A 16,276-nucleotide genomic window follows, 5' to 3' on the forward strand; every position below is an offset into this window, starting at 1 on the left:
AGAACATAAACTTCCAAGGTCATTGTCATTTTTTATTAGTTGAAACTAACTAAAATGAAAACTGCCAAACTACTTTTAAAAAAGGATATTTAATGGGAGTTTTGACATTTACATACACTTCTAATTCTTTTTTTTTTTTTTTTTTTTTTTTTGAGACAGAGTCTTGCTCTGTAGCCCACGCTGGAGTACACTGATATGATCTTGGCTCACTGCAACCTCTGCCTCCCAGGTTCAAGCAACTCTCCTGCGTCAGCCTCCTGAGTAGCTGGGATTACAGGCACGTGCCACCATGCCCAGCTAATTTTTGTGTTTTTAGTAGGATGGGGTTTCACCATGCTCGTCAGGCTGGTCTTGAACTCCTGACCTCATGATCCACCCACCTTGGCCTCCCAAAGTGTTGGGATTACAGGCGTGAGCCACGGGCACCCAGCCTTTTATACACTTCTAATTCTTTTTTTAAGGTAGGATCTCACACTGTTGCCCAGGCTAGAGTGTAGTGGCAGGAACATGGCTTCCTGCAGACTCTACTTCCTGGGCTCAGATACTCCCACCTCAACCTCCTGGGTAGTTGGGACTACAGATGCATGCCACCACATCTGGCTAATTTTTTTCTTGGCAGAGATGGGGTTTTGCCATGTTGCCCAGCCTGGTCTCAAACTCCTGGGCTCAAGAGATCCACCCACCTCAGCCTCCCAAAGTGTAGGGATTACAGGCCTCGGCCATAGTGCCTGGCCACACACTAACTCTTAATAATTGAAGATTTGGGCAAACTCCCTGCATTTCTTCATTGTTTTGTAATGAATTCCCAGAAAATTCACCATTAACTATTTCAACCTATGGCTTACCTGATTTTTTTTAAGCCACAGACTTTTATTGTGTTTTAATGAAAACATTTTATCACTGAAAAAAGTACCAATATAAATTAACATACTTTAGTAATTCAAGGATGGCAAGCACAATATCATTAACATAACAGAATCCTGATGCTTCTGATTTCTTAGCATGATGTAATCCTCCAGCCCAATTAACAGCCATATCAGTCTGTTGTCGGTTTAACTTCACGGCTCCAGCTAAGAAGTAGAAACAAGGTAGACTTTTTAAATATTTAACATAAAAAATTAGTACAACGAGACGAAAACCCTACAAGTGTATGCCATGCATAAGAAAGAGCTTAAAATCATAAAACTTAACAAAAATCATCTATGACATAAATAGGAGTTTCTCCTTAGAAAAACATTCTCCCAGAGCTGCGCCCTGAGATTAAATAATGGTTTATGTAGATGGTGGTACTAACAATGATAGCTAGAAGACAAGGGGGATGAAAGAAGTCTGTAAGTGAAAAATGTAAGTTACAAAAGTATTTAAGTCACAATAACAAAACAGAGGTTTGAAAGCAAATTGTACTGTACTATAAACATACTGATTTCCTTTTGTTATCAAAATTCACAATCATTAAAACTCCTGCTTTACACAAATAACCTGGAAGATACACACCAAATTTAGAACAACTTTTAAATCTGATTGTATTAGCACTTACCAACTGAACCACCAGTTGAGAGTTGACAAAACTCAAAGAGTCCATCAAACACTGGACAATCTTCTCCAACATTAACTGTGGAAGATGGATTTCATTAATTTCAACACACTCTGCAAATTAATGAAAGCCTTTTCTTACAAAAACTATTTCCTACAAATACTTTTTTTGCTTGATGCAATCATCAAACATACACTTCACAGTGTAATATAAAGTTTACAACTTTAAAATATATTTATTGTTTTATCCAAGGTAATTACAGTGTTATCTGTGAAAGATCATCATCAAATCTTATCAGGAGTATCTGTGGAATATTTCTGGTCTATTAACAAGAACTCAATAGTTGTCTATGCACAACAGTTCTCATTTAATTAAAACACAGGCTTAAATTTTCTAGACCTTTCCCCTTAATATTACAGTAAGTTAACATTCTAAAAGTAACTTCAATTGCTGTATGATTTACTTTCTTTAAAACTCCTTAAATACGTATTAATATCTGTAACTTTGAAATGCATGTCAGGAAGTTACTAAACCAAAAAGATGTAACAGCTGGTTGCCTATTTCCGTGGCTAATCTTGATCTTGAAAGCTTGTAAGAATTAACTAGGTTCATGGGAGCCAAAATACAGAAGGACATTAAAGACAACAAGGAAAAAACATATACAGATAAATAACACAACATCACACATTTAGTTCCTCAGTATTGACAGAATGAAGGGGATATGGCAGACATATATAACCCTTTCTTAGTCTTTCCCTATGCCCTTGAATTGTAACCTCTTCAAGAATAAGGGTCCTTGTTTTATATATTAATATCTTTGTACATCCTTAAGTCACAAGCACTATAAGAAATACATTTTAGTTTCTTACTGCTCAGATAGATCATAATTTTTTTTTTTTTTTTTTTTGGATACAGAGTCTCACTCTGTTGCCCAGGCTGCAATAGCGTGAGCTCGGCTCATTGCAACCCCCACCTCCGGGGTTCAAGCAATTCTCCTATCTCAGCCTCCTGAGTAGCAGGATTACAGGTGCATGCCACCACACCCAGCTAATTTTTTTGTACTTTTTTTAGTAGAGACAGGGTTTCGCCATGTTGGCCAGTCTGGTTTCGAACTCCAGACCTCAGGTAATCCACTCACCTCGGCCTCCCAAAGTGCTGGGATTACAGGCGTGAGCCACCACACCCAGCCAGGATCATAAGCTTAATATAAGTCATTATTATGCAGGTTTTATATCAATCCTGTTACGCTGTTTGCCCAAGGGCTACCCATGCCTCTTTTGCGTCTAAGTTGGAAACTTCATTGAAAAAAAATAATAATTAAATACTATCTGTTCTAATTATATTGTAACATTATAACAAATCAAATAAGATACGGTAGAAATGTATATGAGGTTGTAAATATGAGATGTCTAGTACCTACACTAATTTAGTATTATAATCATCACTGAAGTCAATCAATACAAACACTAATGAGAATGATCTTCAGTATCAAGCTTTAAGATACTGTTCCAATAATTTTAAGCTGACTTTTGCATTCTACCTTCAAGCCAATTTGTTACCAATCTCTCAAAATAAAATATTTTTAACCTGTACAACAGAACATTATGTAGAATCAAAAGCTTCACTAACATCTCAACACAGAAAAAGAGATGTGTATTATAGTCCAGGTTAACTGAAGTACACAAAGAGAAGACAAGAGGTATATGTCAAGCTAAGGCTAATCAAAGTGTAATCTTGTTTTTGTTTTTTGAAGCAAGGGAGCAAGGGAGTGAGGTCTCCCTACCAATATGTATTTACCCAAAGTTATCAGGGGAGCAAACTAGGAGTAGAACAATATCCAAACAGCAGTTTCATGAACCAGTAAGCTTCACATAGGTTTGTTTTTTTTCTTAAGTAGCTTTAGTAGCGTTACAATGACTTTTCAAAGTAGTAAATAATTGTAACATATTAGACCAACAGGAAAAATATTCAGATTTGGATCATTTGAAGCTCCTAAAAATACTAATTTACATTTATCAATGTGAAAATACTTTTTACTTAGAAACGTACATCTCTGCATCTGCTTACTATACTCAGACATATTATCTGGTCTTATTGACCGCAGAAATTTGATATACTCATCACTGTGATATTTTGTCATTTCTTCAGCAGTGGCTTTATGGGGCCTCTGTGAAGAGAAATAAATGTCAGAACTGTGGAATTACAACTGGTTATATCAGTATTATCAAACAAATATACAAATTCTCCTAATAGTCTCCTCAAAAGAACTAAGTCTACCGGAACAAAATATATAAATTCCAAAACCAACTCAAACTTATACATGTGTTTTAGAAAACAGTAATCAATTTCAAAACTAATTCAAACTCCTTTAAAAGCATTACACAGGCATATCAACTATGATTTAATCACTCCTTATTTTAGTGGAAATAGGTTGAGTAAAAAGTCAAATCCATATGTTCATAAACTCTACTTTCTCTCCTTTTCCATGATAAAACATACAATGATTTCATCAATGAAATCACTCACTAAACTAGAGTGTCAATTCTAAATCTTTGTTCATGACCTGTCGTCCTTTCTTCTATCCTAATCTTCTTTGTTCTGAAGAGCTCAATTTCACGTATGACACAATTCTTCCACAAGACTTCCAGACTGAATCTTATTCTAACTTCCCCTCTTCTCTAAATGTCTACATGTAACTGAAAATTCACATATTCACATATACTGCCTAACATTAATTGCTTTAAATATTTATTTTCTCCCCAAATAGCTAATTGTTGTGTCTGTATTTGTTTACACATACCCTCATCTTTATCTACAAAAACATTAAGGCAGCTGTTGCACTTGTTATTTGTACTATGCTTGGCCACTAACACAGTATTCTATATGTATTATATGCCCTGTAAATATATGTGGGATTAATTTTATGTGTAATTATTTTGTAACAGCCGGTCAACTCTTTTCAGCAGCACAGTCAGATTAACAATTATTGAAAAAAAAAAAAAAAATAGTTAATATGCCACACTGAGTTGTTGCTATACTGAGTTGTTCTCCAGAAACATGAAAGTCTAGGGTAGGGGTAACTTTTTTAAATGCTTAAAGGAAGATGGAAAAAAAAAAGCTATAGTTCCCATTCTTATACATCTCTTAAGAATAAAACAAAAAGAGTTTTTTCAGCAGCACAGGCAGGTTACCAATGATTGTAATAAAAATAGTTAATATGCTATATGGAGTTGTTCTCTAGAAACATGAAAGCCTAGGGTAGGGAGAACTTTTTTAAATGGTTAAAGGAAAAGGAAAAAAGAGGCTATAGCGCTCATTCTTATTCATCTCCTAAGAATAAAACAAAAAAAGAAGTTTGTTTTCTTCCAGATCTTTTCATCTGCTAAATGCCCTCAAAAGGGGAGTAATAGACAAAGTTTCACAGTAGCTAAAAAAAAAAAAAAAAAAATCAGTGCTGAATATGTATCAAAAGGAATACTCACATATATTTCCATTTTTCTGTATAAGCCATAATTTAACAACAAGTTATGGGTCATGCGGATTCTATGAGGCTTCATGGGATGACCCTGTCCATAATAATAATTTCCAATATCACCTAAAATAGAAAAGACACAAACTAAATACAGACAAGAGACTCTCCATGAATTATTTGAATTTATGTATATCTATCATTAGAAGGCATTTACTACTTAACAAAATGTATTTAAAACCTTAGTGACTTAGATTTTGCAACTTTCAAACTGTATCAGACGACCAAGATGCTATGCACACTTTTACCAGCTGAAGACTCCATTATTACATACTACATTTATCTGTAGATCAAGGAAAGCAAGCTTTTCTGATTTTTAGTTACCCCCAGTTTTTAAAATTTCTGTTCCTTGAAGTGATGCCTGCTTTCAGTATTCTCTGGCAAATTCAGATGCTTATGGTAAGTTCTCTGAGTTTTACTGGTATGATTTAAAATGTTTTCAGCAAATAACTGCTTCTTGGATGAATTGCTGGCATTTCAGAAATCTCATAAAACGCCAATGGCGTTTTAAATGTTAAAACATACTGTGTCCATATTAAGGCCCATCAGGGAAGTTTTGGTAACTGAAATTTAGGTCCTAAATGAGGTTTTGCTCCACTAAGACACAGCATGACATTTTGCAAGGTGATAAAAATACTGTCTCATTCTTCATGACTAAAAAGTTTTAATTCCTTGTTAAATATATAATTCCTTGTTAAAGTTACAATTCTTGTTAAATGGCATCTTATATCACAATGTCTTTAAACTCATGCATAAGATTTAAAAAAGAGAAAATAACACCAAAATCACAGATTTTCATCAACTAAATTTCAATAAAATTAATACGTCTAGGTAAAGCTCCAGTGTTTCTTATAATAGTAAATAACAAGAAGTCTCTTAAATATATAAAGTCAACCCTCTGTATCTGTGGACTCAACCGAGGACTGAAAATATTTTTAAAAAATCGATGGTGGTGTGCAACATGTATAGACTTTTTTTCCTTATCATCTTCCCCTAAATACAGTGTAACAACTATTTACACTGCTTTTGCATTGTATTAGGTATTATGAGTAATCTAGAGATGATTTAAAGTATAAGGGAGGATATGCATAGGTTATATGCAAATACTATACCAGTTCATTTAAGGAACTTAAACACCCATGAATTTTGCGATCTGTGGAGGTCTTGGAACTAATACCCCACAGGGTCAGGAGAGTCAAGCTATTTTAATGGTTTGAAGTCTATCATTTCAACATAGACATATATTACAATAAAAGCTAGGATAAAGAATGCGATTTATCCACTAAATCTTTCAAAGTCCTCCCTAAATACACCTTTTGTTTGTTTAATGGAAACAACCCCAAAACTTTTTTGTCCTCTCTTCTACATATTTGATAACAGTCCAGGACAAGCAATCAGCTTTCACAAAATCCATGCTTCTAACAACACAAATATTTGCTTTTGTTGGTATCATACCTCTAATTTTACCTAACTTCATTTTCAACACAGCTCTCTTCTCAAAACAATTCATATACACAAGGTCTTTTAAAGGGAAAGCCACCTTTTCAAACGCAGGTGCCAACAAGGCTAAGAAACAATATAGACTTTAGCAAAGCAGAGCCATGGCCCTTTGCAACATTCCTCTGCAATTATAATTAAGAGGCAATGAATGCAGAAAATAAACTACCTATTAAGAAAGAATCTACCATAAAGCTCTACCTTACATGGTGACAATATAAGGCACATACAATTCCTTGAAAGCAGCCTGGTCTCATCAATTCTTAGATATGGAAAACCCACTAGTGTTATAAAGCATCATGTAATTAAGTTAATACAAGGGAAAGCATTTCTTAGTTATCGCTACTAAAGAAATTAATCATTAAAGTAAAAATAAATAAATTCTAGTTTTCACTAGAAATGCAGATTCTATGAGGTTTCATGGGATGACCCTGTCCATAATAATTTCCAATATCACCTAAAATAGAAAAGACACAAACTAAACACTAACTTCCATCTATCTGCCTCTGCGTAAGAATTACCCAAATCAAATGTCTCTAATATCTACTACGTCATAACATCAAATACTCTAGTTATGCGCACACTGAAAATCCAGTGAAAAGCCCCAGGCCCCAGTAACTGGAGACTACAGTAGCAATTTCTGAGCAAGTGTATTTGGGAAAACAAAAAACAAAAAACAGTAATTAACACTTGTTGAGTTTACGAGAAGGTACTATTCTAAGTACTTCACGTATCTTTTAATCTTACCAATAAACTTATGATGTGGGTATTATTACATTATTCCTATTGTATAATAGTAAAGAACGATGAGAAACAGACAAGTCAGGTAATACTGCCTATGTCACATAGCTAGCAAGTGAAGGAGCTAGATTCAAACTCCGGCAAGACAGCTCACAGCTAATGTTCTTAAGTAGTAACACGGAATGCCAAGGGCACTTATAGATTCACTAGAAATGGCAGGGTGAAGGCTGAAAAAAACAAGACATAATATGAAATATAAATATTTTAAATAAAGGCTTCGGATCTTGGTTAATTTAAAGAAAACCAACACAAGAAACTATGTACCTAATATATCAGAGTAATTTACTTTTTACTAATAGGGTCCTCAAATTGTATACGAATATGCATAGCTTTCAACAAGTTTCTCTGTTGAAATTTAGGGACCCCAGTCCCACAAAGAATACACAAAGAACTTAAATGATACATGTATACAGGGCAGCCAAGCTACAGATAATTATTTGGTTAACCAAGAATTCTTCTGGCTGGGAGCGGTGGTTCACGCCTGTAATCCCAGCACTTTGGGAGGCTGAGGCGGGCAGATCACGAGGTCAAGAGACCAAGACCATGCTGACCAACACTGTGAAACCCCGTCTCTACTAAAAATACAAAAAATTAGCCGGGTGTGGTGGCGTGTGCCTGTAGTCTCAGCTACTCAGGAGGCTGAGGCAGGAGAATCACTTGAACCCTGGAGCTGAGATTGTGCCACTGCACTCCAGCCTGGGTGACAGAGAGACTCTGTATCAAAAAAAAAAAAAAAAAAAAAAAAAATTCTTCTTCTAAAATACAAAGGGGTTATAAAATAACCATCTCCAACTTTTTCCCACTAATTTTGTATCTCACAATTCTCTAGATGGCTACTTTGCAGGCATCCATTTTTTTTTCTTTTTGAGATGGAGTTTCGCTCTTGTTGCCCAGGCTGGAGTGCAGTGACACGATCTTGGCTCACTGCCACCTCCGCTTCTGGGGTTCAAGCGATTCTCTGCCTCAGCCTCCCAAGTAACTGGGATTACAAGGGCCCCCGACCACATCTGGCTAATTTTTGTATTTTTAGTAGAGACGTGGTTTCTCCATATTTGCCAGGCTTGTCTCGAACTCTTGACCTCAGGTGATCTGCCCGCCTCGGCCTCCCAAAGTGCTGGAATTACAGACATGAGCCACTGTGCCCGGCCCACTTTTGCATAAAGCATAAAAAAGCTAAGAAGTTTTAAGACCCTACAATTTTTATTCATCATTTACATGGTCAGTAATGTATTAATAATTTGGGCATTTTAAACGTTACTGATTTTCGTCAAAATACAGCTTGATTATCCCTAATCTGAAAATCTGAAATCCAAAACGTTCCAAAATCTGAATTTTTTTGAGCACCAACTTAATGGTCAAGCAAATGTTAACTGCAGCATGTCAAATTTTTTATTTTCGAATTAGGGATGCTAACTGGTAAATAATTACAAATATTGTAAAACGTCACCAAATCTGAAATACTTCTGGTCCCAAGAATTCAGATAAAGGATACTCAACCTTTACATAAAAATACTTTACCAATAAAATAAATATCCAGAAAAATCAGCTCAAGGTGGTTCCTTGAACACAACAAACTTTGTCAATGCAAAGAAATTACTGTAAAGAATTATTTATCTGCAAACTTTTACAAATTGCTCACTCTTCAAGAAGCTAACAGAATGGAAGTGTCTACTAAGGTCCACAATCTCTTATCCATATTCCTTGAAATTAGGTATGTTTCCAATTTTACACTTTTTCAGATTTTGTAGAGATATGGTACACCTGCCATATATTACGTAATAGCCTAGAGTTTGGGGGGCATGACATAATCAAACATAAATATTTCTGCAGCAAAAAAGTGTGAATATTTACAGTATTCACAGTGGAATAAAGATCATAAATAGCCTCACATTGATTCAGGTTAAGATTTTGATTCCAAATGAGTTACCAAAATTTTTTTCAATTTTCAGGTCATTTTGGATTTCAGAACTGTGAAATGTACCTTTAGACCCAAAGATAAGTTGACTGTAAAAAAAAGACTCAGAAAAAAACAAGAAAAAAGAAAAAAGTGTATTATTTTCATCTTCCAGACTACGTAGCCCACTATCCATTTTTTATACATATTAACACATCTTTAATACATATTTCAAGGAAGTCACTTCTCCTTGAGACATTTGGAGCCTTGGCGTCCATAATACCATTTTCTTGGATTTTACTCCTAGCCCAAGGCCACTCCACCATCAACCTTTAAAGATCAAGGGTTTTCAGTGCATCCATTCATTTAATAAATCAAGAGCCTACCATGTGCCAAGCAGGTATTGTTCTAAGTGTTTGGGTTCATCAGTGAACAATAGTTCTGCCCTAAATTCTCTTCTCTTGGGAGTTAAGTCCTGGGACCAGTTGTCTGTCTATGCTGTATCTTTTTCAGTCTCAATACTTCACCTGATATAAACTGAGAAATCCCAAATTTCTATGTCTAGACTCTCCTCTCTGGATTACAAACTCACAGAGGTTAACTCTCTTCTCAGTCTTTTCACTTGAATTCAATAAGGATCCCAAATACATGTTCAAAACAGCTCTTTATTAGTATTCCCAACCTTAGTGAGTAAGTACCACATACCACCTAACTGCTCAATCCAGAAACTTGGCTTTATTCTCTACCACCATCCCCCAGCTCCAATTCCATTTCTAATCCATCAAAAAGTTCTATTGGTTTGAGGCCCAAATCTCTCTTAAATGTGTCTATTTCTATCTAAAATGCAACCATTACATTTTATATGGACTAAAATGCGTTCAATTCTTGCTTCCAGCCTATAGTCCACAACTCCTTACCAATTATTTGAAGAGAAATAATTGCATTGTACTTGAAAAACTTTCAATGGCTTTCCACCTCTGGGTAAAGTCAAATTTCTTACCACACAGTTTTGTGCAGTCCCACCTTTTACTGCCCAACATGGGACTCCACATTTTCCTCATCTTCCTTCCCATTAAGTGCACCAAGTTCTATTAATAACTATCTGGCTTTACTATTTGTAATACCTTATGTAGTAACTCTTTTTAAGGCTGGCCCATTCTCTTCCTTCAGGCCTTCCCTTTTCTGATTACCCTATCAAAGGTCCCCTCTCTTTTACTTTTTTTTTTTTTTTTTTTTGAGACAGAGTCTTGCTCTTGCCACCTAGGCTGGAGTGCAATGGCATGATCTCGGCTCACGACAACCTCTCCGCCTCCCAGGTTCAAGCGATTCTCCTGCCTCAGCCTCCCAAGTAGCTGGGATTACAGGCACCCGTCACCATGCCCGGCTAACCTTTTTTTGTGTTTTTAGTAGAGACATGGTTTCACCATGTTGGCCAGGCTGGTCTCGAACTCCTGACCTCATGATCTGCCGCCTCAGTCTCCCAAACTGCTAGGATTACAGGTGTGAGCCACTGCACCCAGCCCCCTCTCTTACTTTATACCTGCAGTCTTTTATTTCCTTCTTAGGACTTGAGCAATCTTTTGTCTATTTAGCACACAGTAGGAACTTTAAGCCTATTTGATATGTCTGAACCCAAAGCTGGCTTAATGAACAAGTAAGTATAAGCAGACTGCTACTGAAATACAGAGGAATAAGGCTTACTCATCAGTACAAAAAAATTCTTAGACTTATCTGAATTCTTCCAAGTTTAAATTTATTAACATTCCCTAAGAGATGCCTTCTCCAATCGCCAAGTGTTTTCCTTTAAGGACTTGTCAACAGAGGCATTTAAAGTTTTTGTTAAGGATTTTTGTTTGTTTGGTAGCAGAGGAAACTCTTTGAAAAGGAGAAAAGAAAAATAAAGATTCCAGATGTTGATCTCGCCTTGGACATTAAAACCAGAGTCAATGTGGAAAAGGAAAAGTGGTAGACTGCACCAAACAGAAACGTGAATCTGTTTTCATCTAAACAATACAAAAAATGCCAAAATGCCACCCATCCTACCTAAATGTAGTCCAGAGGAGTTCCAAGAATTAGAAGGAACGTTTTATGAAAGTGTTCTAATGAGGAATTGGCTGGGCGCAGTGGCTCACGCCTGTAATCCCAACACTTCGGGAGGCTGAGGCGGGTGGATCAACCTAGGTCAGGAGTCCGAGACCAGCCTGGCCAACGTGGTACAACCCCGTATTTACTAAAAAATACAAAAATTAGCCAGGCGTGGTGGCATGTGCCTGTAATAATCTCAGCTACTGGGGAGGCTGAGGCAGGAGATTTGCTTGAACCTGGGAGTGGGGTGGAGGTTGCAGTGAGCCGGGATCACGCCACTGCACTCCAGCCTGGGCAACAAGAGCAAAATTCCATCTCAAAAAAAAAAAAAAAAAAAAAGGTATAAGGAATTAATCATTTATTCATCACTAATTCAAAAAAAAAAAAAAGCTACGTTTTTAAATGTAGTTGGCAAAGATACAGACACAAGCAAAACAGACAGACTGTCCTAATGAAGCTTATGTTATAGTGAGGAGAGAGACAAAAGTTATATGGTACAACCAAAAGGAAGAAAAATAAGGCAGTAACAGGGACTTAGGTAATAGGAGAAAGCATCTCTGATAAGGTAAAATTTGAAAGAAAAGAGAGGCAAAAGATTTCTGGGGGAAAGACAAGTACAGGAAAATTTCAGTCTTATTTAGTCACATTTTATTGTGCAATTAGTATTATTGGTATTTATGAACTGCTGCTGTAATTAATTTAGCACTTATTTGCCTCCAAAGAAATGATTACCTATTTCACGGATAATAAAGATTTATACTACAGCTAAGAATCTATGCAGTTGTATTAAAGGTTATTCGGCAAAAGACTTTGGTACCACTCCTAAATACAAGTCTAAGAAAATCTGACAACCGTTGACTGCCAAGTAGAATTTCTATAATTTGCTAAAGAAGGAGTACATTGGGAGGTATCATCTTGGTAATTTTTTTTTTTTTTTTTGAGACCGAGTTTCGCTCTTGTTGCCCAGGCCGGAGTGCAATGGCACTATCTCGGCTCACTGTAACCTCTACTTCCTGGGTTCCAGCCATTCTCCTGCCTCAGCCTCCCGAGTAGCTGGGATTACTGGTGCCTGCTACCACACCCAGCTAGTTTTTGTATTTTTAGTAGAGACGGGGTTTCGCCATGTTGGCCAGGCTCTTCTCAAACTCCTGACCTCGGGTGATTCGCCTGCCTCAGCCTCCCAAAGTGCTGAGATTATAGGCTTGAGCCACCACACCTGGCCTAATCTTGACAACTTTTATGTTTATATAGTTTTATCTGTATACAGTCTTTGAGTGTTTTTTTCTGGACCACTTGTCTCCAAATCTGATTATGCATCCCTCTCAGAGTAGTAAAAACTAAAGCACAGGGCAATTTGTGTATAGTTACATAATTAGGTATATAAACCCTATTATACTGCATACACCATAAAAACAGGCACTAAATATATTTGGCCTCAAGATTAATTCAAAACAAAGTATAGTTAAACATGTCTAGATAAAGTATTAAAAATGTGAGTACTATAACTAGAGCCTAACACAGCTTGGCTGCTAATTATATTTAAGTAGAGAAAAATCACGTCGTTTTAAGGCCCAGAAAGGATCTTAGTGACTATCTAATTAGCTGTATCATTTTACAGATTGTTGATGATGATCTAGTGTATAAAGAATGAACATGATTTAGAAGTATGTTTTTGGGAATTTGGAGGCATGGGTCAATAGCTACAGTCAGAGAAGTAATAACTTCTCTTACTTTTCAAAGATTTAAGGATACCTAATCCATCAATGTCTGAAGGTTCCCTTGGGACCAACATTTCAGTGACCTAAACGGTTACCGGAAGATTACATAATGTGTGCAGAGAACAATATGTATATCTTTAAAAGTTCTTTCATTAAGATGCAAACAGCCTCAGTGGCAGACATTCTGTGTGGCCAAGAGGCTCAGTGTGCCTAACAGCCCCAGGAAGACTAAAGGTAGGATTCCTATGGTTACAGAATTTGCTACTTCCCTCCTTTTCTTTTTCACTCACTTTCTTCCTTCTACTTCCTTTACCAAGAAGTTAAAACCATCTAACCTAGGCTAGCAGATAATTCAGACCCTATTACTACAGATATAACCCATTCCCAATCCAATTCATGTTATATACCTTAAAGTCACATAGGTACAGAAGCTCCTTTCCTTGCATTCTTTTCTCACAATAAAAAAAGAATTAGTATTGCCGCTTTTCTAAGCTGACAAAACAGTGTTCTCTAGTAATAAAAATGTAAGTTTTTGGATGAGATCACGCTATCACATATTAATAATTAGCATAATACCTATAAAATTTAATAATCTCTGCAAAATATTTTAACTCCCTCCCACAAAAATTCAGATTATGTGAAATATAAGCAACTAAGAACTCCACTTTAAAAAAAAAAGTGAGTCACAGACAAAAGACAAAATAACCCACCAGAGATTTCCAAACTATCAGCTATTCACTTGGTTGCTGGCCATCAGGTAAAGCAGGTGAATGGGCTACAATAAAGTATTATATTAAGTCACAATCACAAGACAAATATTTCCACTCTACTTATCAACCTTGCATCCTTCCCCGGGGACTAGTGCCTGCTCCCATTCACACAACAAAGATTATCACAAATGGACCCACGACAAGAGAGCTGTTCAGAAACTGCTACTCAAGTGTACCCTCCTGGTTCTAGGGTTCCACTGTGGTGACAAGAAATTACAAGCAGCTTCCTTCATCAGAGCCCATCACTACCAACAGCAACTGACAGCTTCCAGAAGAACCTCAGTACCACTTTCCCTACCCAAAACCTTTCCTCTTTACTCCAACCCTTGACAAGGATAAATCTCTAAACTTCATAAACAAGGTAATTCTACAAATTAACTTATACACAGGGTTACTTCCTTTCCAATTTGATCAAGGAATGCAGGGCAAGAATAACCCAAAATATGCAATGTAAATCATGTTGAAATTAAAATGTATTTCCATCTCCACCCCTCCACGATGGCATAATTTCAAATCAATTTATATAACACATATCTGGTCCTCTGAAAAATCATTTTTTAAAAGGGCTGTTATTATTCTGTCCTAGCTATCGCAGATCAGACAATTCAGATTTATTCTGTAAGATTTCAGATTTTCTCCAAATGACACAGGTGGTTATTTTATATATAAGAGTCATTAAAAGATTAATCCTTTTTAACTAAAAAGAGAGTACGGCCATTTACAAGTTAAAGGCAGATTTATTCTAAGCTGGTGCTCTAGGTTCTTACCTCTCTAAGATACTGTGATTTACAATACACCAAATGTAGGAAACAGCTTCCAAAATTTGTATTGCTTCATACAAATCAGGACTTTCAGGTCAAGGAGCCTAGCATAGGTTCTCTGTTAAATTTTGGAATCCTTTTTCTCAAGAGTAACCTACTAGAAACTATTTACCAAGCCTTTGTGAAATCTGTAAAACAGGTTACTACTCCATTCAGCCACGAAACAGGATTCGAAGATTTAATATTACTGCTCATACTCCAAATTATAGAATGCTTAAAATTATCTGACTTTTGTAATTCACTACACGGTGAGCTCAAATTTACCTTATTAGAATATTTAGTACTTCTGCACTTCTCCCACTTCTCAAAGTTTTCCCACACCAGGATGCCCACCACCTAGGAACAGCCTTTGCAAGATACCAGTGCTCTCTAAATCCCCAAAGCAGGGTCGATTTCCCGATCGAACAAAGAGCAACAAAGAAGTGGGTGGTAACCACCACTCTCAGAGGCGAGCCAGGACCCATCGAGTGTGATCTACAACACAAGCAGTAGCAGTTCCACATCTCCCTACCACCTCTTACTTCCTGCGAAGGCTTTCTGCCTGAAACTGGAAAATCCGAACTATTATTGAGGAAGTGGAGCCCTTCCATTTGAATCCTGAGAAAGAGGCGCTCAAAGAATCCGGCGAACAAAGGAGAGGGTTGGAGCCCACGCAAAACATGGGTGTGATAAAGCCACACGCCGGACTTGAGCCCCCACCCTCAGTAACTACTCTCCAGCGCCCACCCGGGAGGAGGGGTCCGGGGAAAGACTGGAAGCCGAGGAAGGAGAAGACGCTCCGGCCAGACCCAACGCAGGGGAGGGGAGGCGAGCTGGCGAGGAGGGGGGAAGGGGACGGGAGGGGCGGAGCTCTCGCGGCCGCGGGGCTTTGTGTAGAGTCGAGGCCGGGGTAGAAATTTTGCCTCGCGGGGGACGGGTCGAGGGGATAGAAAGCCTACGCCGGGCACCCCAAACCTGCGCTGCCACGAATGGTGGGCAGGAGAGAGGAGAGAATGGGCCGCCCCCTTCCCCGCCACCACCAAGGCGGGGTAGGCCGGCGCCGTCCCCAGCAGCGGCCACCTTCGAGGCTGCGGACGGCACGGACGAAGGGGGAGAGGCAGGAGACAAGCGGGGCTGCCCCCCGATTCCCGCCCGCAGGAGCCGCGGGTGCTGCGCGAGGAAGACGGTCTCGTTCTAACCGCGCCGGGCCGGGAACGGGTTAAGATGCGGCCAAATGTCGGTCCCTCCTCCTTCCCACCCCTCAGCTCCGGCGCCCACTCGCGACGGCGGCCGCGGAACCCAGCACCCGGCCCGCGCGCCCACCCGGACACCGGCCCCGCAGCTCACCGTCGTAGTAGTAGCAGACTTTTTTTTTGCCGCCTCCTTGACTGTACGCCATGGACTCCCCGGCCACCGCCGCCTCCGGGCTCCTCCTCCTGCTGCTGCTGTGGCTGCTGCTGCCGCCGCGGCTCGGCCGGGAGAGAAAAGGGCTAAGGGAAACGTGGGGGCGGTAGTCCCGCGGGGAAGGGCAGGTCGGTGGGAGGAGAGGAGGGGGCGCCGGGAAGGCTGAGGTGCCGAAAGCTCGGAACCGGGGGTGGCAGCGGCACCAACTAGCGACACGGGAGAGGGGAGGGGGCCACCAAACCAC

At 38.6% G+C, this 16,276-nt stretch overlaps 1 protein-coding gene and 1 long non-coding RNA gene across 2 annotated transcripts in view; both read right to left on the reverse strand.

The window, feature by feature from the left end:
* The window catches only part of HDAC2 (histone deacetylase 2), a 30,837-nt gene extending 14,574 nt beyond the window's left edge, over positions 1 to 16,263 (reverse strand). Inside the window, exons 1-5 of the mRNA XM_005551629.3 lie at positions 15,976 to 16,263; positions 5,017 to 5,129; positions 3,584 to 3,701; positions 1,538 to 1,612; positions 932 to 1,070 (exon numbers count right to left, since the gene is read on the reverse strand). Coding sequence (XP_005551686.2) covers positions 932 to 1,070; positions 1,538 to 1,612; positions 3,584 to 3,701; positions 5,017 to 5,129; positions 15,976 to 16,027 — 497 coding nt within the window. The 5' untranslated portion in view covers positions 16,028 to 16,263. The remainder of the gene's footprint in view (positions 1 to 931; positions 1,071 to 1,537; positions 1,613 to 3,583; positions 3,702 to 5,016; positions 5,130 to 15,975) is intronic.
* LOC141410044 (uncharacterized) lies at positions 12,430 to 15,844 on the reverse strand. Its single transcript, XR_012433372.1, has 2 exons — positions 15,171 to 15,844; positions 12,430 to 14,693 (listed from the first exon to the last, which is right to left on the reverse strand). It is a non-coding gene; the product is annotated as an uncharacterized lncRNA (long non-coding RNA).
* Positions 16,264 to 16,276: the final 13 nt, after the last annotated feature.

This window comes from Macaca fascicularis, chromosome 4, assembly GCF_037993035.2.
Source record: "Macaca fascicularis isolate 582-1 chromosome 4, T2T-MFA8v1.1".
NCBI classification, from domain to species: Eukaryota; Metazoa; Chordata; class Mammalia; order Primates; family Cercopithecidae; genus Macaca; species Macaca fascicularis.